Source organism: Pleurodeles waltl, chromosome 3_1 (genome assembly GCF_031143425.1).
Source record: "Pleurodeles waltl isolate 20211129_DDA chromosome 3_1, aPleWal1.hap1.20221129, whole genome shotgun sequence".
Lineage (NCBI taxonomy): Eukaryota > Metazoa > Chordata > Amphibia > Caudata > Salamandridae > Pleurodeles > Pleurodeles waltl.
This window is the reverse complement of record NC_090440.1, coordinates 1,349,106,216-1,349,130,869: the sequence shown is the minus strand read 5'-3', so window position 1 is coordinate 1,349,130,869 and position 24,654 is coordinate 1,349,106,216. Positions and strand designations below refer to the sequence as shown.

The 24,654-nt window shown below is 44.1% G+C and overlaps 1 protein-coding gene across 2 annotated transcripts in view; it reads left to right on the top strand.

Moving 5' to 3' along the window:
* DRC12 (dynein regulatory complex subunit 12 homolog) overlaps positions 1-24,654 on the top strand; it is a 69,917-nt gene that overhangs the window by 15,347 nt on the left and 29,916 nt on the right. For both annotated transcript variants that reach the window (XM_069224839.1, XM_069224838.1), the window contains exon 2: positions 11,645-11,722. In XM_069224839.1, the coding sequence (XP_069080940.1) occupies positions 11,656-11,722 (67 nt within the window). In that variant the 5' untranslated portion in view covers positions 11,645-11,655. The remainder of the gene's footprint in view (positions 1-11,644; positions 11,723-24,654) is intronic.

Genomic DNA, 24,654 nt, shown 5'->3' with positions numbered 1-24,654 from the left:
CATGAAGGGTAAACATCAGAAGACGCCTGCACCAGCATTTACAGAACCTCCTTTTCAATGTTTGCATTAGATGTTTGCTTCTTTTAGTCTGTATGACTGTTTGCCTGATTATTGGCCCCATCAAAATTATCTAGTATAGCACTGTCTCACATGGAAATAATGCTGTTTCTCTACAGTTTTGCATCCTTAGAGTATACACTTTCTCAAAACCATGGATGCCATTTAGGGGTCACCAGGGGTCGCAGTTGTGACCCCTGGCTTGCCCCTTGCAATCCCTGGCTCTGCATTTGCGACCCCCTAGCCTCAGAGGTGGCAGTTTCAGTGGCAGAAACACAAGAGCAGCTGTCCTAATGGACATTGGTTGGCACTGCAATCTCGTTTTTTTTCAATGTTCATTACACTGATAGTGAATAACATATTATTCACTATTAGTATAATAAAAATGGAGTACAATTAGCTCGAATATGACCCTCCCTAACAGTTGAGGGAAGTAAAAATGTTTTTAAATGTATGTTGTGTGCATGCATGCAAGCGCAAGAGTGTTTATGTGTGATTGTGTGTGTATGTGTAAGCATGTGTGTGTGAGCAAATGTAAAGGTCAAAAGCAGTGGCGGCCGGCAGCTTTAGGAGTGGGGGGCAGGCGGGAAGCACACACATACTCATTCTTTTACATACACATGCGTGCACATCCATCAACAACACTCATAACATTCAAACAAGCATGCACCATTCATTTTAAAAGATCACCCACACACACACTCATTCTTTCACACACATACACACACATCCATTAACAACATTCATAACATTCAAACATGCACGCACGCACCAAACATTAATTTTAAAAGATCACACACACACTCATTCTTTCACACACACACGCACGCATGCACGCATATCCATTAACAACACTCATAACATTCAAACATGAACGTATGCACCAAACACTCATTTTAAAAGATCACACACACACACACTTACATTCAGCCTCGGAGGGCCCAGCAGGGTTGGGACTGCTGCCTTCCCTAAGGTCAGCCAATGAGGGAAGGCAGCAGTCCCAGCCTTGTCACAGAGTGGGATGGGGTCAGTGAGACTGCTGACCCCAGCCCAGGAAGACCATTAAATATGCAGATGCACTCTTGTGACACTTCCACCCTCCCTGTGTACAGGCTGTCTGGAAAGTATGCAGAAAGCTCAGCTGTCACTCTGCCCCAGACGTGGATTGGAGGCAAGCTGCAAAACAACAGAGTCATAAGCACAGAGAAAGTTTTCTTTCTAAAAATGGCATTTCTGTATCAGTAATAAAAAATCCACCTACACCAGTAAGCAGCATTTCTCACTATTGATATAAGAACTAGGGCAAATGCTGGATTAATTCATTTGGGACTCTTTGTGTGACAACCAGATGCAGCATAGATGGTAGAACAGTGAGGAATTTCAGCAGAAGGTGTGGGTTGGCGGGTGGTGAGGGTCCGGGGGGGGGGGGAGTTAAGAGTTACCCAAAGTTACACGTTAATTCACCACAAAATATTGCTGAGGGAGATACCACACTATCACTCACTGCATCTTAAAGCAACATAACCTAGACACCACCAGAGAGAAAAATAGGGACTCAGATTTGAGGTACACTGGGTTTCTCTTTATTAAGGTACCATTATTCGAAGAATGTCTCTGTTACGCGATCACTGTCATAGTTAAGACTTTTAATTTGTAATACATATATACTGCCATTCCTTTGTTTAACGTACCTATGTGTTCGCAATGTGAAATCAATAAAATTTGTTTAAAAAAAGCAGCATTTCTCACCACCATTACATCCATACCAAACATGCCTACACCACCCCTCGTAGATTTGACAATCTCACTTAGACATATGTTAGGGCATTTCCAAGGCAGTGATCTGAGAGAGGCAGCACTCACAGTAGTGAGAGACTAGATAGGTTGTTTGTCACTACCAGGACATGTAGTATATAAAGACATATGTCCTATCTTTTACATACACAGCACCCTGCCCAAAAAGCTAGCTAGGGCTTCCCTTGGGGGTGACCTATATGTAGTAAAAGGGGAGTTCCAGGCCTGGCAAGTAAATTTAGATGCCAGGTCCCTGTGCAGTAAACTGAGCATGCAGGCTCTGCAGTGACAGGCTTGAGGCAGATTTGAAAGGCTACTTCTGTGGGTGGCACAAGCTGCGGTGCAGGCCCACTAGTAGCATTTAATTTACAGGCCCTGGGTATAGGGATACCACTGTACAAGGGACATAACGGGTAAGTTAAATGTGCCAATTAGGTGTAAGCCAATCAAACCAAGTTTAGAAGGGAGAGCACATGCACTTTAGTACTGATCAGCAGTGGTAAAGTGTCCAACGTCCTAACGTCAACAAAAAGGGTCAGAAGAAATAGGAGGAGGAAGGCAAAAAGTTTGGGGATGACCCTGTAAAAAGGACCAGGTCCAACAAGAGTGCAAAATCAAACTCCATATTCATAAGTCTGACTCCTAGAGGTTGAGACTTGAGGTCTTTGTAAGTTCTGCACGGCGCTCCGTCTCATACTATCTAGATAGCTTCCTCCCACCCTTATACGTGTATAATAGGTTACTGCAAGGTCTGCAAGGAGCTCCATAACACCCTAATGTGCCTGTATTACTTGTCAAAGTAAGCTTTTACAGCAGTTCCTCTTCACTGGGTGCCTGCATGATTTTCATTGGTGGAAGCTCTGCAGGGAGCCTCCTCTCATCCTATTTCTGTGTATTCTGAGTTACTGCAAGTTCTACATAGAGCTCCCTTTCACCTTTCTGTGCCTGGTTGTCTTATGTTAAGATAAACTCCAGATGGAGCTCCTCTCTAGCACTATGTTGGTATGAGTTGTGTAACTGTCAACTCAGCAGAAGCCCCAACCCTGTACAACGTTTACTGTAAGCTCTGGAGGTATGATTTGGGTTGCTGCAAGCTCTATAGACAGCTTCCTCTCATCCCCTTTGCTTGTGTGTCATGTTACTGTGAGCTTTGCAGGAAACTTCCTCTCAGAATGTCACTTGTTACATCAGAGTCATTCTGTCAGTCATTACATCAGACGTGCCTTTATATCATATGGTTTTACATCTGAGGTGCCTTTTCTTTGCAGGTTGGTATGTAATTTATTTTTAACCCCTTACAAGTTACTTTACACAAATAGGATTAGCACAGTGCTATCCTCGCCAATCGCGACAGTGTCGAGAGTGGACAGGAGACCAAGAAATGCCAGCTGAGGGTGCAAGGAAGCTGCCACCTGTTGGAAGATGCTTGGAGTTCTGCAAGAACGAAGAGGACTAGGAACTTCCCCTTTGGAGGATGGATGTCCCACATTGTGAAGAAGCTTGCAGGGGTGTTCCCACGCAGAAAAACCGCAAACAAGCCTTGCTAGCTGCGAGGGTCACGGTTAGGGTTTTTGGATGCTGCTGTGGCCCAGGAGGGACAAGGATGTCACCACTTGGATGAGGAGACACAGGGGGCTCCTAGCAAGTCAGGGAGCCCTCACAGAAGCAGGCAGCACCCGCAGAAGTACCTGAACAGGCACTTGGAAGAACAGTTTACCGGAGTCCACGCAAAGTCACAAAAGGGAGTCCCACGACACCGGAGGACAACTCAGAAGGTTGTGCACTGCAGGTTAGAGTGTCGAGGACCCAGGCTTGGCTGTGCACGAAGGAAATCCTGGAAGAGTGTACAGGAGCCGGAGCAGCTGCAAATCACGCGGTACCGAGCAATGCAGTCTAGCGTGGGGAGTCAAGGACTTACCTCCACCAAACTTGGACTGAAGAGTCACTGGACTGTGGGAGTCACTTGGACAGAGTTGCTGAGTTCCAGGGACCACCCTCGTCATGCTGAGAGGGGACCCAGAGGACCGGTGATGCAGTCTTTTGATGCCTGCGGTTGCAGGGGGAAGATTCCGTAGACCCACGGGAGATTTCTTCAGAGCTCCTGGTGCAGAGAGGAGGCAGGCTACCCCCAGAGCATGCACCACCTGGAAACATTCGAGAAAGCCGGCAGGATGAAGCGATACAAGGTTGCTAGTAGTCATCTTGCTACTTTGTTTCGGTTTTGCAGGCGTCCTGAGCAGTCAGCTGTCGATCCTTTGGCAGAAGGTGAAGAGGGAGATGCAGAGGAACTCTGATGAGCTCTTGCATTCGTTATCTGGTGAGATCCCCAAAGCAGAGACCCTAAATAGCCATAAAAGGAGGTTTGGCTACCTAGGAAGGAGGATTGGCTACCAAAAGAGGTAAGAGCCTATCAGAAGGAGCCTCTGACGTCACCTGCTGGCACTGGCCACTCAGAGCAGTCCAGTGTGCCACAAACACCTTCTGTTTCCAAGATGGCAGAGGTCTGGGACACACTGGAGAAGCTCTGGGCACCTCCCGTGGGAGGTGCAGGTCAGGGGAGTGGTGACTCCCCTTTCCTTTGTCCAGTTTCACGCCAGAGGAGGGCTGGGGGATCCCTGAACCGGTGTAGACTGGCTTATGCAGAGATGGGCACCATCTGTGCCCATCAAAGCATTTCCAGAGGCTGGGGGAGACTACTCCTCCCCAGCCCTCACACCTATTTCCAAAGGGAGAGGGTGTTACACCCTCTCTCAGAGGAAGTCCTTTGTTCTGCCTTCCTGGGCCAGGGCTGCCTGGACCCCAGGAGGGCAGAAAACTGTCTGAGGGGTTGGCAGCAGCTGCAGTGGAGACCCCAGAAAGGCAGTTTGGCAGTACCCGGGTTCTGTGCTAGGGACCCAGGGGATCATGGAATTGTCCCTCCGATGCCAGAATGGCATTGGGGTGGCAATTCCATAATCTTAGACATGTTCCATGGCCATGTTAGGAGTTACCATTGTGATGCTGTACATAGGTAGTGACCTATGTACAGTGCACACGTGTAATGGTGTCCCCGCATTCACAAAGTCCGTGGAATTTGCCCTGAACGATGTGGGGGCACCTTGGCTAGTGCCAGGGTGCCCACACACTAAGTAACTTTGCACCCAACCTTCACCAAGTTACTTAAGTGCAGTGGTAAATGGCTGTGAAATAACATGGACGTTATTTCACTCAGGCTGCAGTGGCAGGCCTGTGTAAGAATTGTCAGAGCTCCCTATGGGTGGCAAAAGAAATGCTGAAGCCCATAGGGGTCTCCTGGTACCCCAATACCCTGGGTACCTCAGTACCATATACTAGGGAATTATATGGGTGTACTAGTATGCCAATGTGAATTGGTAAATTTAGTCACTAGCCTGTTAGTGACAAATTTGGAAAGCAGAGAGAGCATAACCACTGAGGTTCTGGTTAGCAGAGCCTCAGTGAGACAGTTAGGCATCACACAGGGAACACATATAGGGCACATACTTATGAGCACTGGGGCCCTGCCTGGCAGGGTCCCAGTGACACATAGACTGAAGCAACATATATACATTGAAATATGGGGGTAACATGCCAGGCAAGATGGTACTTTCCTACACAAATCCTACTATGCATACCCTTCATTGGGGTGAGAGGACTGACAAGAGAGGGCAGTCCATCCACACATCCTAAGAGGCACACCAGTCATCTGAGAGGGAGTTGTGACAGGAGAGCATAGTCCGTCCCCATGCACTACTACACACACCCATCATCTGCAAGAGAGGTCTGACAGGAGAGGGCAGTCCCTCCCCGCACATTACTAGGCACATCCATCATCTGAGAGAGACGTCTGACAGGAGAGGATAGCCCCTCCCCACACACTACTACGCACACTTGTCAACTGAGATAGAGGTTTGAGAGGAAGCCAGTCCATACACACACCCTACCACACACACCCTTTATCTGTGGGAAAGATCTGACAGGCAGGAGAGGGCAGTCCCTTCCTACAAGCTACTATGTGCACCTGTCATCTGAGAGATAGGACTGAAAGGAGAGGCCAGTCCATACACACACCCTACTATGTATACCTGTCATCTGTGAAAGAGGTCTGACAGGGGGGAGCAGTCCCTCACTACACATTACTACACACACCGGTTGTGTGAGAGAGAGGTCTGAAAGGAGAGGCCAGTCTATCAACACACCCTACTATGCACACCCATCATCTGAGAGAGACGTCTGATGGAAGAAGGCAGTCCCTTCTCACACACTAGTACACACACCTGTCAACTGAGAGAGAGAGATCTGAAAGAGAGGCCAGTCCATTCATACACTCTACTATGTACACATGTCATCTGAAAGAGAGGTCTGAAAGGATAGGCCAGTTCATCCACACACTACTACGCACAACCATCATCTGAGATGTAGGTTTAAAAGGATAGCCAAGTACATCTACACACCCTACTATGCACACCTTTCATCTGAGAGATCTGACAGGAGAGGATAGTCCCTTGCCACATACCATGACACCCATCATCTAGGAGAGAGGTCTAAAAGGAGATGCCAGTCCATCCACACACCCTAATTTACACACTCGTCATCTGAGAGAATGGTCTGGAAAGAGAGGCCTGTCACTCCCCACACCCTAATACATTAACCCGTCATCTGAGAGAGCCGTCTGACAGAAGATGCGGATTCCTCCCCATGTACTACTACACACACCCATCATCTGAGAGAGATGTCTAAAATGATAGCCCAGTCTATCTACGCACCCTACCATGCACACCGGTCATCTGTGAGAGAGGTCTGACAGAAGAATCCAGCCCCTCCCTGCACATTACTACTCACACTTGTTGTGTCAGAGAGAGGTCTGAAAGGAGAGGCCAGCCTATCCACACACCTAACTATGCACACCTGTCATCTGTGAAAGAGGTCTGACAAGAGAAAGCAGTCTCCCCCCACACTACTACACACATCTCAGAGAGAGGTCTGACAGGAGAAGGCAGTCCATCTCTACACACTTCTATGCACACCTGTCATCTGAGAGAGAGGTCTACAAGGAGAGGCCTGTCACTTCCCATGCCCCACTATGATAACCCGTCATATGAGAGAGAAGTCTGACCGGAGAGGGCAGTCCCTCCCCATACACTACTACACACACCCATCATCTGAGAGAGAGGTCTGAAAGGAGAGGTCTGCCACTCCCCACACCCTACTATGCACACCTGTCATGTGAGAGAGAGATCTGAAAGGAGAGACCACTCCATCTATGCACCCTACTACGTACACCTGTCATCTGAAAGGAGAGGGCAGTTTATCCACACACCCTACTATACACACCCATCATCTGAGAGAGAGGTCTGAAAGGAGAGCTCAGTATTTCCACATGCCCTACTACTCACACACCTGTCACCTGAGAGAGGTCTGAAAGGAGAGGATAGTCCCTCCTCATATACTATTACGCACACTCGTCATCTGAGAGAAAGGACTGAAAGGAGAGGCTAGTCCATCCATACACCCTACTACACACACTCGATCTGAGAGTGAGATCAGAAAAGAGAGGGCAGTCCATCCCCACACACTAATATGCACATTCGTCATCTAAAAGAGAGGTCTGATGTCACGGTCTGCACAATGCTTCCCACCTTTGACTGCAGGATTTGAAAGGATACCCGGTCTTCTGCTGGTTCTGAATAGACCAATATTGGGGCGACCCTTTCTAGTAGCCACGATGCTGCTTGACAGGAAAACGCCTAAGCAGACCGTACCCTCTAGAAGGAGTCCTGGTGGGAAAAAAACCTCAAACACAGGACTCCTGAAATAGAGGAAAAATGAGGAATGAAAAAAGGAACAAAAGGAAAAATCTAAATCTGCAACAGGAACAGGAAAAAGGAAAAATCTCAATCAGCAACAGGAAAAGAGAAAAACACGACGAACAGGAGCGAAGATCACCACCAAGAAGTAGTGTTTGCAACGCAAGGCAGATCAGGACTGAGTGACTTAGGGCCATACGTACAAACACATTTTCCCATAGGCACAGAATGGATAAAACCCCTTGGTACATCTGGACCTTATATACTGGAAGACAGGAAGTGACAACACAGGAAAGAGAAGGCAACACTATCTTGGTTTGGGAAAGACCCATAGAGCAGAATGGGAAAAAGGCAGTAGTATAAAAGAAAAAGGCATGCTGGGAAAAAGGAACAGAAAGAAGACAACATGGAAACCAGCAAGAAGACAGCATGGAACCCAGGAGATAGAAAAAATGAAGTGCTTAGAAAACAGAAGAAAAAGAAGGTAAAAAGACAAGAAGAAAAATCCACCACTGATAAGTAAGAAGAATTTTAAGTAAACAGGTAAGAACAACATGACCGGGAGCACGAAATGTGCATCCTGAAACGTGTTGTTAAATGTGTGCAAAAATGCGGAGGATGGCGCTCCGCTAATCGGAGTCACGATCCAACTGCGGAAGAAAAAAGAGGCTATGCGGTTAAGCACGGCGTCACATCTGAAAGGACTGACCAGTTCATCCCCACACCCTACTGAGAGATATCTGACAGGAAGGGATAGCCCTTCCCCATACCCTACTGCGCACACCTGTTAACTGAGAGAGAGGTCTGAAAGGAAAGGCCAGTCCATCCATACACCCTGCTAAGCACATCCATCATCTCTGAGAAAGATCTAACAGGAGAGGGCAATCCCTACCCACACACTACTATGCATACAATTCAACTGAGAAGAAGGTCTGAAAGGAGAAACCAGTCCATCCACATATGCTACTTTGCACATCTGTCATCTAAGAGAGAGGTCTGACAGGAGAGGGAAGTTCATTCACACCCCCTACTATGCACACCCTTCATCTGTGTGAGAGATCTGATATGAGAGGGCAGTCCCTCCCTACACACAACTGTGTGTACCTGTTATCTGAGAGAGAGGTCTGAAAGAAGAAGCCAGTTTATCCACGCACCCTACTACACATACCCATCATCTAACAGAGAGGTCTGACAGGAAAGGGTAGTCCATTCACACATGCTACTACACACAGCTGTCATCTGAGAGAGAGGTCTGACAGGAGAGAATAGTTCCTTCTCACACACTACTATGCACACCTGTCATCTGAGAGAAAGGTCTAAAAGGAGAGACCAGTCCATTCACACACCCTACTACGTACACCTGTCATCTGAAAGCAGAGGCCAGTTTATTCACACACCCTACTATGTACAACCATCATCTGAAAGAGAGGTCTGAACGGAGAGGCCAGCCTTTCCACATACCCTACTACACAAACACCTGTCATCTGAGAGAGAGGTATGACAGGAGAGGATATTCCCCCCTCATGTACTATTACGCACTCCTGTCATCTGAGAGGAAGGACTGAAAGGAGAGGCTAGTCCATCCATACACCCTACTACACACACTCTTCATCTGAGAGGGAGATCAGAAAAGAGAGGGCAGTCCATCCCCACACACTAATATTCACATTTGTCATCTGAAAGAGAGGTCTGAAAGGACAGACCAGTTCATCCCCACGCCCTACTGCGCACACCCGTCATCTGAGAGAGATATCTGACAGGAATGGGATAGCCGTTCCCCATTTCCTACTGCGCACACCTGTTAACTGAGAGTGAGGTCTGAAAGGAAAGGCCAGTCCATTCACACACCCTGCTATGCACACCCATCATCTCTGAGAGAGATCTGACAGGAGAGGGCAACCCCTACCCACACACTACTATGCATACAATTCATCTGAGAAGAAGGTCTGAAAGGAGAACCAGTCCATCCACACACCCTACTATGCACATCTGTCAACTAAGAGAGAGGTCTGACAGGAGTGAGAAGTGCATTCACACACCCTACTATGCACACCCTTCATCTGTGTAAGACATCTGATATGAGAGGGCAGTCCCTACCTACACACTAGTGCATGTACTTGTCATCTGAGGGAGGTCTCAAAGAAGAAGCCAGTTCATCCACACACCCTACTACACATACCCATCATCTCTGAGAGAGATCTGACAGGAGAGGGCAGTCCATTCACACATTCTGCTACACACACCTGTCATCTGAGAGAGATGTCTGACAGGAGAGAATAGTTTCTTCTCACACACCACTATGCACACCTGTCATCTGAGCGAGAGGTCTGAAAGGAGAGGCCAGTCCATACACCTACCTTCCTACACACACCCGTCATCTGAGCAAGAGGTCTTACAACATGGGTCAGTCCATCCACACACCGTACTATGCACACCTGTCATCTGAGAGAGAGGTCTGGAAGGAGAGGCCTCTCACGCTCCACACTCTACTACGCTAACCGGTTATCTCAGACAGAGGTCTGAAAGGAGAGGTCAGTCCATCCATACACCCACCATAATTTACTTTAAAAAAACCTACAACTACAGTAAAAAACCAAGGCTCATATTTAAGAAAAAGTGGCACATCAGCTTTGATGCACCACTTTTTCTGCACCCCCCTACCGGCACCTAATGACACAATGGTTGCACCGTATTAAAAAGGACACCAAAAATGGTGCAGGGAAATCTGTTAAATTTCACTGCACCATTTTTGGGGGCCTCCTAACGCCTCCCCTTGCATACACAAGGGTTTACAAAGTGGAACAATGCTTGCTTTGAGCCACTTTGTAAATAAGGCACCTGGGAAATGGTACCTAAACAGCACATTTGCGTAAAAAACAATGAAGCAAATGTGGCGCAAGGTGGTGCTAGGGGCATCATAAATATGACCCTTATTGTTAAAGTAATGTTATAGTTAGATATAATAAAAAGACTTGTTTTCATTTAAAAAAAAAAAAACTTTAAAAATTCACTGAAAAAATCAAAGGTTAAAGTAATGTTATAATTAGGTGATCTTCTCGGTAATAACATTAACGTTTTGAACTAAAAAAACACAGAAATCAAGCAGTCATAGTTAGCAGCATTAACTATAAGTTGCACCCCGCCATGCACTGTTTATGACCTCACGTGACATTACTCATCACATTTTACATGACATAATTTATGATATCAATGATGACGGCTGTGCACAGCATAGGTAAGCGTAGTTACAAATAGTAACTAAATCTTACTTTACATTAAAATCATTCTATAAATTTATTAGAAAAATGTTAAAATTACTTTATAGTTATTTATGGTAATAATATCTTACTTTACATTTAAAAACCTTAGAAATCCATTGAAAAACCAAAGGTTAAACTGACATCATAGGTGAAAATGTCTGTTTAAATATAACATGTTAAGCTAAAGAAATACTGAAAGTGACTAGTTTATTGTTAACTGAAGTAACTATAACTCATATCCTTGCCATGCACTGCTGATGACCTCATATATTACATCACATCACTTAACTCATATCCTTGCCATGCATTGCTGATGACCTCATGTATTACATCACTCCTGACATGTTCTATCTTATCAGTGATAAAATCTCTGATGATATCTGAAATAACATCATTGATGACATCATTGTGTTTTTGTACGCTCTGCTTGGAAACCCCTCTCCTGTGCCTGTATGACTTGTGGCACGGAAGGCTCTGTAGGGAGCTCCCTCTTACAATCTCTGTCAGACTGACTTGGTTACTGGAAGTTCTACAGGTTTCTCCCACCCATCCCCTGTTCTGCATAACTTTGGGTACTGTAAGTTTTGCATTGAGCTCTCTCTTCTGTGTGTGTGAGTTTTGTCATTTTAAGCATTGCAGGGAACATCACTCTCACAACATGCGTATGTTACTGTTAATATAAGCCTTGCGTGGAGCTCCCTCTGATGCGTTCACATTGTTTGTCCACAGGGAAAGAACCAATGCCACCCAAGAAAAAGAAAGGGAAAGGAAAGAAAAAAGGGAAAGCAAAGAAGAGCGATGGACCAGGTAAGACCTACACTTTAAGTGTCTGGAGGCGCTGATGACTCTCTTATGTTTCCAGGATGGGCTTTCTTTCATGTACACAGACAGATCTCTGTAGGACGTTCTTGGACAAATCTTGGGGCACTTGTAGGGTCTTCCATGCAGCAGCCAGTGTGAGACCCCTAAGCTAAAGGCAGACCCCTTTTCCTTTTCTTCCTTTGACTTCTTCTCTTTCCCTCCCCAAAGCCCACACACCAGCCTAAGTAACTCCACCACCAGCAGACATCTGTACCTCCTCCCTACCACTGCGCCCCAACACCAACTTGCTATTGTCATCCTCCCCTTTCTACTCATACGCATGTACCCCTCCTTCAACTGCACCTGTCCAGCTCCAATGCCCTTACTCCCTCTCATAACCCACCACTGCTGCACCCTCAAAACACTTCTTCCTGCAACGCATTTCCTCTCCCCCCTAGCCCCGCCTCTGAATTCCCTCATCTTTCTGCTCCCTTCTTCTCAGTCTCTAACAACCTGTCATTCCCCCTACACCAAGTGCCTCTAATGTTCCCTCCTACCCAAACTCTGAATCATCCTACATCTTAGAAACACTGTATCCTGCTATCATGTCCTCCTTTCTATCTAGGTTCTTCTACGCCATGTCCCAGACACCTCCAAACAACACAATGTCCAATATTGTTATAGCATCCATTTCTACAGTTCGCCCCCTCTAATACTTTTCTGGAACCCTATACCACTGCAACCACTGGCACCTAGTGCAGAATGCACCCTTTCACCTCTTGCATTCCCACAAAGTGAAGCACCCGCCTTTCAACAGTTTGTCCATAATACACTTGCGATTCCACCTCATATCACGTTGCAGGCCACACATCACCAGCACCCACAAATTCTGTTACATCTCTACGTATCCTCTTCAAGAAGGAGGAGGAACCCAAATCTTCTTCACTACAGCCACCACTTTCTTTCTTCGCTGCTAGTACCCTGCTGCCCCTCTCCTTCTCCATATTGCATATCTACTCCCTTGCGTCTGCACTCTCTAGTAATGCTGTAACCTTTCCAGCCTCTGTCTACTCTCACACACCGCACCACCTACACTGCCTGCTGATAAGTGCATATCCAGTGAGCAAGAACCAGCATAACATCTTCCACCTGATATCTGATTCAAAGCCAGACCTACTGTTCTACCTGAAACCTAGACAGTGCTCCCGGCTGCCCACAAGGTAGTCTAACCTAGATATTGAATCCATGCACAAAACTACCAAGGAAAGTTATCATTGTAATCTTACCAGAATGACTACAAACCATCTACATTTGTAGATTTGCTTTCTACGGATATCGGATCCTTGTTGGCCTGATGCACAAAGACTGCTACTTTCGTATATGTTTCTGCTTCTTTACACACCACCATAGAACAGCTGACCTTTCAGAAAAGCCCGGAAGCAAGCTTCCCTTGGGCATAAATATCTCTGATTACGAAAGACCTGAACATTTGGTTTGACAACCCTCCCTCTCACAGCCAAGAATAATTACAACAAACCTGTAAACTTTCAACTTGTCACAGATAGTCGCTGAAACTACACTCACACAGCTGACAAACCCTCAATGCTATTTTCACTCTGTGTGGCCTCATATCAATCACAGTTAAAGTAGCAACCTTCTGGAGTGGCTTCTATCTTAACATTTTTCTGCGTAAATGTCACCTCAAGATAGGAAGCTACTACAATACTAAAGTCATCCACCAACAGGCATTGGAACAAATAAAACCTTTAGGAACCTGAGTGTCATCTCAGGAATGCCAACAACCAAAGAAAAGATGAAAAACAGCTCCACAACTCTGAAGCTTTTGACAAACGTATCACTCTTGAAACATCTATGCACCATAAAAATGCTGTAAAACACCATGATGGTATAAAGAGTATAATATCACAAGTGGTAGCACTTCAGTGCCAAAGAAGGAAATCCAGAAGCATGCACAGCAAAACTTAACTGCAGAGATTCAACGGGAGCAACAAAGCATCCATATAAAAACTAAAAAGTTACATTACTCAACCATAATCGCCACTGTCAAGAGCAGACTAAGCTGATTTAATTTGTAAAAAAATAAAATGTAAGTGCAGGTGCCCAAAAATAATTTTCTTAGCAGCCTACCAAGGCCCTATGAATGCCAGCGTTGCCAGTTACTAAGGGTGAATAGCCCTGATTCCACCTCTTACCTCTTCTTTTATGTACACGGCTTGTCTCTTCATCTCACTCTCCCACCTTCTTTTTCCCCTTGTGACTGTTCTGTTATTTTGCTTTTCTTCTCCTTTTTCACTTTCTCTCTCTTGCCCCCAGTCAAATTCTGATGAGAAGTAAGTCCCAGTTCGTAAAAATTAGTGCTTGCTTGTGCCCACCGCCAGGAATCAGTGGCACAAATTAGGCACATGAGGCATGGGATCCTCACTGTACAACTGTACAATCAGTCTCACAAATTATGCAGCTTCATCGGAGATTACTTGGTGACCAACACTAAAAATGTAGAACATAATTTCACCAACATGATGCAAAACTCACAGATGACCGAAGCGAAGACTGTGAGGAGGGAGGGCAGTGAAGGGGGGGCAATTAAAAGACAGCAGACACTTGCTTTCTTCAAATATTATGGAATTTCATAAGCTGCTCAAGGTTAGTGGGCCCGTATGTTCCCTTACAGACCACCATCAGAACCTCCACTGCATCAAGACTACTAAAATCATACTACTGATGACCACTGCAAGCCAGGCAATGAGCATCATCAACAGTTGTATGTTGTGGTAATTTCCCACCAAAACACAAGGCATTCAGTTAACCTGCTAATAAAGAAGAGCAGCCTCGAACCAGTAGACCTGCCCAACTACAGACCAATCGCAAATGGACCTTTTCTTGAAAAATTAATTAAAATAGCAGCCCTCAACCAGCTTTGTGATTTCTTTGCAGAAAACAACTTACTCTCAAAGTAACAAAATGGGTTCCAATCTAGAAGAGGCACATATTCTGCTCTGATGTCCATGTAGGACGAAGTCAATGTTGGCTGGAAACTAAGTTGCAACACTCCTTCTATTGGGGCTATAGCTGCCGTTGACATGGTTGCCCACTACTTTCTTTAAGAGTTATTACAAGAACATAAAGGATTCACTCAGGACTGGCCTTATCAGCCTGACTGATCAAACTTCATCTCACTTCCCTCTCTAACATCAGAACCAGTCAGCATTAAGGCAGTTGTCTTGCATGGATCAGTCATTGCCTCCCTTCTCTCCAAAAAGAGGGCCCTTGATTGGATCTGATCAAATATTTCACAGTGACATATTACATTTATGAACATAATGCTGAGCTTATCCCCACACAAGAAACACCAAGGGATCTGGATAGATTAGGACTAAATTAGTATCTCTTTGCCACCAACCAAAGAATGCTGATTAATTATCTCAGATGTAACTTATTGAAAAGGAAGATCTTGACATGTGGAGACTGGAAGAACTACCATCCCTCATCAAACTGGTTCCAGGAATTTGGAGTACCAAATACTATATAAACAGGGGAGAGAAACGTGGGAGTGATCATAGACTTCCACCTATCTATGGGTCACAAAGTAAACAAGCCTCAAGAAGGGGCTATTACACCATGTGTTCATTACAACAGAAGCAGAAGCTTCAGGTGATGACTTCCCTCATCATCTCACAAGGGTTTATTAAGGTGTCTAAATCTCCTTATCACGACAGCCACAAAGAAACCAGAATGCCACATCAGTACACCTCATACACATTCAGTGCCACATCAGGATACCTACTACACATTCATACACATGATGAGCTCACACTACCTCAGGAACTACAACACGGGCTACCCATTGCTAAATGTTCAACTTTCAAGACTGTGCATAACTCTGAGGAGCATCAATGGAAAAGGCGAAACTTTTGTTCATGTAAAGCTCGAAAGATATTCACAGATGAGACTATTGTGCTCCAAGATGACATCACAGAAAGAAATCAGGAGACCATCCTTCTCTGTAAAAGGGAGAAACCTTGGATCTCTCTTCTGAAAAAGCTAAGTATCATTGAAAACTCTAAGCAATTCAGGGAGGGTGTGAAGAAGTGTCTCTTCCCAAGATGATGCACTGAAGATAAAAACATAACCAGAGCATAGGAAAGTAAAGAAGAAATTATATATATTGACCGTCGCACATAAATGTCTGGATTTAAGGATAATAATGTAATTTCCTGAATGAAGTCAACTGACAATGATGATTGTCCATCTGTTCCAGGGAAGGCACTGAATAATAGTGGGATGGTTAGGAACCAGAGATAAAATAGGGGAAGAGAAAAGACACCCCAACACTGGTTCAGAATATTGCCAACAGCAGTTTAGGATTATCCCAGAATGACTTCTTGGATATCTCTTGCTTGGGAAGGACATACTGTTTCTAGCCCCAGTCCTACCAGTAATCAGGCCTGGAGCCAAATGGCTTAGGAGACAATTCAAGGCTGCTGGAATCACCCGAAGCAGCATGCTGGTTCAGCAGGATGGTTGCACAGGTTATCTCAGAAGGTGATACAAACACCTTGGTGGTGCTGCGAGATGGAGAGCAGCAGCATGTTTCTGGTTTCGGAGAATAAAGAGGCAAGGAAGCAAAAAAACTTAGAAGGCACTAAAGGGAAAACAGAAAGCAGAGGGTAAGGATGGGCAAGGAACAAAAGGGGTACAAACAGCCCATCATCAAAGAATGATCACAAAAAGGCCATCACTTTAGGTCGATCAGTGTCAAACCTGGGAGGACTTCCCACACCAACTGAAAGGAATTGTGATCCAGGTAGAGACAGCATATCTGACATGCATTATGATTGTCAGTATTATTATTATTACGGACCTTTACTAGCGCATGGGTTTCAGAGCGCTTCATATAAAACAACAGATTACACAGAACTGGGCAAAAACATATACCAGTACATTCTCCTGGACAGGACAAAACTTGATTGAGTTTTAGAATTTTTGTTATGGTGGTTTCCGGGAGCTGTGGCAATTTACCTTTGGTGTTTCTCTGACCTTCTATGTTGTGAAGTTTGCCATTTTAATAGCACAGCCAACCAAACGTGTTGTCAAAACTGCCTTGTGTGTTATTTTGAAGTCAATTCTGGCCTCGAGTGGCATCCAATGGAGTTCTCTTAGAATTATTGTAAAGACTGTATTGCACTGCAGAGGTATCAAGGACTGCTGCTGAATATTTCACTCCTCCTCTCAGTAAAAACGTCAGCTCTGTTAACTATGCTATATATAGACGAGACACCTAGAAAAATGGGGAAGAGAAAGAGCAACTGCTCAGTAGCTGCAAACGCTCCATATATGAAGAGAGCTGCCACTACCTCTCAACCCAGAGCTCTGACAGTGGCATGCTATAAGACACCTGCCGTAATGGGGATATGACAGTGCTTAACTGGTCAATCTGCAAATCACTCAGACGTAATCATCAAAATCCACCGGCCGAGCCTGTATCAGCAGATCATGGCTTATATTTGGTTCTTCCTCTGCTGTTCCAGCAATGAGAGCAAAGAGCATCAGCTGTCTGTATAATGCTATGATATCTTTGGTCCCTAGGCTGTTTTGGGCCCAGCAGGAGTGAATTTAATACAATTTATGGTATGTTCCCCATTAACATGACCTCCAAGAGAATACAGCACAACTCAAAGCACAACAGCCATTGACATGTTGGCCTGCTGTCCCTATACCGCTGCACTACCTCAGGACATTTACTAAGAATTAAAGTAGTGTGTCTACTCATGTGTTCACCCTCTCCCAGTCCTGTGGGAATACTGATGCTGTACCTTAGACAATGGGAGGATGTGTACCCAAGGGGCAGCTCACACCAAAGGTGGTGCAATTGAACAATGAAGACCACTTCATGAATGGTAAGAATCTGTCTTCTTGCCTGACCGCACCTATGGTCCCAGATTTTCAAAAAACATAAGTGTGTAGGTGCAGTGTCACAACAGTCGCAACTTGGGCTGAGGATGCTCAGCAATACAGGCACTACATGAAAACAGTTCCCACTTAGGCAACAGTGCACTCATGCTCCCCTCCCTCTATCCACTCACAAGCTTTTAATGCTTAAGCATCCAATCCAGAACTCTATTTCGCTTCAGCTTGCACCTAATTGCAGTGACAAAGTCATAATAAGAGTACAGCTCCGGCAAGTGCACACAACACCAAAAACACTGTCCATACAAACCACACAACATGCAGAGGCTCTTCCAACCAAAGCACTCCCAAGGAATAGTATGCGTCCAGCTCGGCATATGGGCCCCTATGCCTCGACCAGTGTATATGCGCTACATAAATGAAAATCCGAAACTGTCCCTTCAGATATTCCCTGTGCTTGATAGCAATGCAGACCTCTTAGGTTATTTTGTTGTGCGGGCTCTTCTGTGGCTAGCTCCTTGAGCAGTCCCTTTTGTTTGGGCCCTTTGATAGATCTTATTTATTTCATTTGTGGTTTGTTTTTTATGCAGATTCCTTTGTGGTTTGTAGCACATTCAGAAACCTCTTGTGTTGGTACTCAATCAAAACCTTCTCTGATTGATTCCTCCTGTATACTAATGTGGTAGGTCCATTGGCTAGACCTGATGGTTGGTCTCTTGTGCACACCCCTCTGTGCAAATTCAAGATGGTTAGCACTAGTTCAGCCTTATAGTTGTACAAGGTGCAGGCACTTGTATGCTCTGAAAAGTAGCCTTATGTCTGCCTGGGATTCCTTTTTAAAAGGGCTGGATGATTGAGATAGTGTTTCACTTCAGGATCACCCACGCCTTCCATTTAAACATCCTTGTTGTAGCTAGGCTGCCCTGGTTGGACGTGTGGGAGCTTCAGGTGCATCCAACCCTCCTCCCATTCCTGGATGGTACACTTTCTTTTCTCTGAATATGTGACCTCTCCATACATACTACGTTAGGAAGAAGCTACTTTCCTAATGTCTAGCCCAGAGCACGAATCAACATCCATCTTTGGATTTAATTGGTTGTGATGTGACAGTTCAGATAAGAGATTGCAAATCCAGCTGTGTCCTTGATATACTGCCAGGCAAATTTTAAAAGAATCACAGTTCCTAGTTTGAAGTGGACATAAGTCTATTTTCTCCCAAAAATGCATATATGTTAGAAGGCTTCACTTAACACAATATGAAGTATATAACCTCGGTCATGTGATGATGCTTCCTGAGATGTAGAGCTACCTATTGCTTGTTGCCCTACATCTGAGACAAAGGACCTAATTCAGAGTTTGGGGTACAGGTTAATCTGTCACAACATGATGGCTAGGCCATCTAAAGTGCATTATACACAATAGCACTTGTAATAAGTTGGCCATGATATCTGTCACATTTGTGATGAAGTAACGGCCAAACCTTAAATCGGGCCCCAAGCTCCATTGAAGTTCTAACTAATTGGAAGAAGCCCCTGGAGCCTCGCAACCCTTCCCAAAAAAGTTCAAGGCTGGAGGGAAACTCAGTGAAGACATTTTTCAACTGCGAACCATGCTTCTTGAGCCGGTGACTTTGACATTTGCTCCATAGCCCTAACCCAGTGGGATATACTTAATATGTGATCTGAGATCAGTAAAATTCCCAAACTCTGGGAAACCTGAAAAAGTCAACCTCACTGCCCACTTTCAAGATACTGGTGCTTGAAATGCTGTCACAGCTGTACTAACCTGCCACTTTTTGCTTTTTTCACATGTAAGTTCCTTTTTTTAATCACAAGGTGGCAGTCGTAGATGGTGTCGGGGCAAACAGACGGCGGGGGGGAGAGGGGAGGACAAAACAAAAGAGCAAAAAAAAAAAGTACCTGAATGCCCGCCATATTGCAATTCTTCTGGCTCCACTGCAGGCACAGGCTTCCAGACTTCCCTGCGGTCAATCGTAACGCTACTCTCATGCTGCTGGCAGCATGAGAGCAGCGTCAGGATTGGCTGGATTGCCTTCGATTTGCATTCTCACACAGACTGGGAGCCTGTGCCTGCTGTCTCCAACTCGTCAAAGCAGCTTGGTTAGGAGACAGCTCAGTGCGCATGTCGGTTCGACTGTCCTGAGACAGCCGGCCAAACCCACGTGTGCACTGACAACAGTGCACCTACCTCTCCCCCTCGTGCCTGTCATCCCAATGGCTCCACCCCCTAGACTAGATGCTATGGAGAAACATAAAACAATAAATACCATGCTTTATTATCATTTTATTTTTCAACTTTTGCAGCTGCTGGCATGGTGTGCGACGCTCCTCCGCCATGGCCGAGGAGCTGCCACTCTCTGATGTCTCTCATTGAGAGACTTCCTATGTGCCAACACTAGGTGACTGCCGGATCACTGACAATATTGTGGTAAAAAATATTGTTGACATAAATATTGTGTCAAAAATATCGTTTACCACAATATTGTGGACCTATACTTATAATGGTGAGTACAAACATATCGGAAAAAATATTATTGACAGTAATATCGTCCAAACACAGACAAAAATATTGAATGTTTAATATAAATAGAGATTAAAGTGGTAAATGTTACATTTTTTAATATATACATTTAATATGACGTATACTAAATATATTCCACATACATATAAATATATACTTATACAAACACATAAACACATTTATGTTTCTACATATATATATTACTAATACAAATATTTTTTACATTATACTATTTTTTATATTTTAAATGTATTACTATGAAAAGACATAAATAATTAATAAAATATTTTGCTTGTATTCTTTTTTTAATATTTTACTTTATTATTATGAATATATCTGTTCATAGTAATAAATGTAAATTATCATAATTTAAAATAAATATATTGCTTATGCTGTGATATATATTATTACATGTATTACATGTATTACTATGAAAACATATATAACTAATAAAATATTTAGCTTGCATTTATTTTTTTAATATTAAACTTTATTATTATGAATATATATGTTCATAGTAATCAATGTAAACTATTATAATTTAAAATATAAATGTTATTACTAATGCTATACTATATATTATTACATACACAACTAAACTATAAAAATAAATGAATAGAAAATTATTAGTTAAAATAAAAAATAAATAAAATATTAAAAACTGAAAAATCCCAAAAACATATTTACTAAAATACTATAAACATTCAAATACATTTAAAAATTTAAACAAATAGTATAAAATATAAAAAAAGATTAATGCTATAAAATCTGTTTAATAAACATTATGAAAACTATTGGAGTCTAACAATATTAAATGTGCTATCCGCAGTCTAGTTTATGCATTGTTGAACATTTGAGGGGTTAGGTTTACTATTCTTGCTTCAGTCATCTCAAAAATAGGGAAAGTGTTGGACTTTGGAGAAGTTAGAATTACTATTCCTACTCCAGTCAGTGCAACAGTAGGGAAAGTGTTGAACTTTGGAAGGGTTAAATTTACTATTCACACTCCAGTGTAAGCAACATTAGGAAAAGTGTTGGACTTTGGAAAGGTAAAATGTACTATTCACCCTCAAACACCCCTCAAACAGCTCTCAGGTTTTAGCGAACGTCAAGGAGAGTGGGGTTCAGCGAACATCAAGGAGAGCGGGTGGCCTGCAGCAAGCAACTGGTGCTATGAGCGAGTTAGTCGCTATGTGCCAGCTGGTGCTCAGTTGTGAAATGGTGTTGCAGAAGGGGCCGGTTTAGTGGCCAGTGCCGCTTGTACCCCAATTGCTCCCCGCTCCATATTATTCTCAAGTGGCCTCAAGAGTCCTAACAACAAATTGCCCACAAAAACGCCTGATGTTTTCAGCATATTGCCAGAGCCGGTGGGCATTCATTTGGTTGGAGCAGGCAGTTATCTATCGTTTAGTGGAACAAGTCTTGATAAAATCTTCTGTGCTCTCCACAGGTGGCTTAGCCAAGCGCACCTGTAGCTCTACATTACTAAGCATTATCAAGGAATGAGGCAAAAAAGCTAAAATAAAAACAAGTACAAAGCCTGCCACAAGCCGGAAGAAATCATCACTCTTACCAAACCTGGCAACCTATAATCACTCGAATCCTCCCTCCCTTGAAGCGCTGCAACCACAGATTAGTGAAGTAGCAACACTTACGGAAACTGGCACACAAAGTGAGGGCATCAAGTGATGTTTTAAGGTCAAACATAATGAGGAGGGAGAGCGTGGGGGTACTGATGCATTTACAGCCCTCACTTACTTCACAACTAAAGCTTGCAGGCCCCCTGCCCACTAAGATAGTGAAGACCTCAGGGTTGGAAGATTTACTCCCTGCAGTGGTTAAAAAAGCCTCCTCTGCAGGGGTAGAAGACATTGAAGTCTGCCCATTAAATGAGAATTCCTTATTCATGATCTCATTTGACGACAAAAGCCTGATCTCACTGGATGAGCTAACTGATATCCCTAAAAACTCAATGGAAGTCTCAAGTTTAGTAATTAAAAGCAAGACCCCATAGTCTTTGAGACCAATCAACCCACATCTCTGTAGGGAGACTAGCGCTAACTTCCTGGACTGAAAATTACTGGAAAAAATGTCTGGAGATCCTGCTGCTCATCCTCCTTTGGAGTCTTCATCAGTGAATAAGATCCCGATGTCCCCTTAAGTAAAAATCATCAAACCCCAGAGTCCTCTCCCTCTGATGGATGATATATCCTCATCTGCAGAGGGTGAGATAGCCCCTTGCAATAAACCATTAGCACCTCTTTGATGCCAAGGCCAGACGTCTGACGCTTCCTATACTCCAGTGCTTTGTCCCACTACCCTGACAGAGTCGAGTTCTTATTCGCAAGCCTTGCCTGTGAGCACTCATGTTAGCGAGGAGATCGCCTGGAGGCAACTAATGGAAAAAAACATCTTCGCTATTAGCAGAGACATGGAGTTGCACGCTGACAAACTTGATGTTCGATTAATGATTTTGCTAAACGTGTCAGACTACAGCAAAGGCATGGACCAAAAATGAAACAATTACAAATCTTTATTATCATGGCTTAGTGTACAGCCCTCAAAAATGAAATCACATGCCTTTGCTCTCAACTTTTAGAAAATTGGCTAACTTTCCAGCAGTAATGTCATCTCTAACGACAGAACTGAAAAAGGTGGTACTCCTCATACGTTCTGGTCCACCAACAGCGATGGTCATATGTGAGGCCGCAACAGTAGCGAGCCTGATCGACATGATGGCCACGGACCATGATGCACGACAATCTCCAATGGGGTGCTTACAAATCAGGATCGATAAACCATCATGATCAGGAGGGGATGCCTGCAGGAGATAACACCAACCTTTTCAGCATGGTTTTACAACTCCACAATCCAGTGAGTGTAGAGCCAGATTTTCTCATCAATTCCCTCAACTTTGGACACAATATTCATACTCAAAAATCACCAATGATCTTAAATATGAATAAAATCGGCTGAAGAAACTTAATAAAAGGACAAAAACATCAGGGTCAGTAGCACAGAAGGCTATAATGAACAGGGTTTAAGCAATATCATTACCAAGGTCATTGACTATATTGTCTTCATGGTTGGGCCGAGTCAACTAGTAGAAAAGGTTAAATCAGTGTGCAGGAGTTACAGGCGATGTCTCTACAAGAAAAGAGGGCATGACTTGGACATTCAATGGCAAGCGGTCTTCTCGGCAACAAAAGGAAGAGTCTCTAAAAAATTCTGTCTCATGGTTCATAAGGTGTCCCGAAAGCAAAAACAAGAGGAGCTGTTTAATGTCTTCATGCAGACTGGATGGCATACTGCCACGCTCCGCATTTGTAGAGGAAATGCTTTGTGAAGATTCTCCATAAGGAATTGGAGGCCAGGGCACAACACAATAAAAAACTTCCTGCTTCACAGACTGGATTTCAAAAGGGGCAGGGCACCGAGATTAATCTACTGTTTGTCAGTCTTAATCAATAATGAGGCAAAAAGGGGAGCTGTACAGCTTTATAGTGTATTTAATGATTTCACGACAGCCTTTGACAAAGTAGCTAGAAGTGTGCTGGGGGCCAAACTGACAGCATGGGGTATTACATCACATCCACGGTTAGCTATAAGGAGTCTTTACACAAAGACATGGGTCAAAGTAGGAATGTTCAGTAAATAGGCCTACTCAGCAAAGATTTATACCAACCAGGGCCTTAAACAAAGATATATTTTGGCCCCTTTACTTTTTAAGTGGTACCTGGCGGACCTGAATGGCCATTTTAGCAGAATAAACTGTTTCCCACTGAAACTCCTAGGGAAGAGGTGGCATATGCTACAATTTGTCGATGACACAATACTTCTGGACCAAACTGCAATTGGCCTCTGAAGAGCTTTGACATGCTTGGCTAAATATTGCAAGATCAATAAACTTAATATCAATATAACAGTAAACGGCCAGAAAGTTAAAAGAGCGCCTACCGTCAAGTACTTAGGAGTCTGGCTAAATGAACGCGGCCTTCCAACTCCTAATTTTGAGACTTTGTCTACAGCAGCTAAGGCGCTTACCTTTGCCTTCCAGCGCCCCATTAAGAGCCTTTCTGGTCCAGACCTGACGGCAATTCGTCAAAAAATGTAATGCAAATTGAGGCCCACACTTGCAGAAAGAGCATTTGTTTACTTAAATCGTATACCAAGCTGGCTTGATTGGGCTCAATGTTAATGCTACAGGCATCTTTTTAAGCTACCGGCTTGTACAATACAGGCACAGATACGTTTGGGGTTTAATCTGGCCCACCAACAATGTGTTTTAAACACCAGCTTCCTATCTTTTTGCTCCAAGCTTGTCATGGCCGAGCAGTATTCGCTAAAAAGACTTTTGTGGGACATTGCACAGGGTCCGAAATCAGATCTGTAGAAGCTCGTCCAGGCAGCCACGGATCTACTTGCTGCTAGAGACCTTATGCAGTCCGCAATGCCCCCGATAAGTCTCT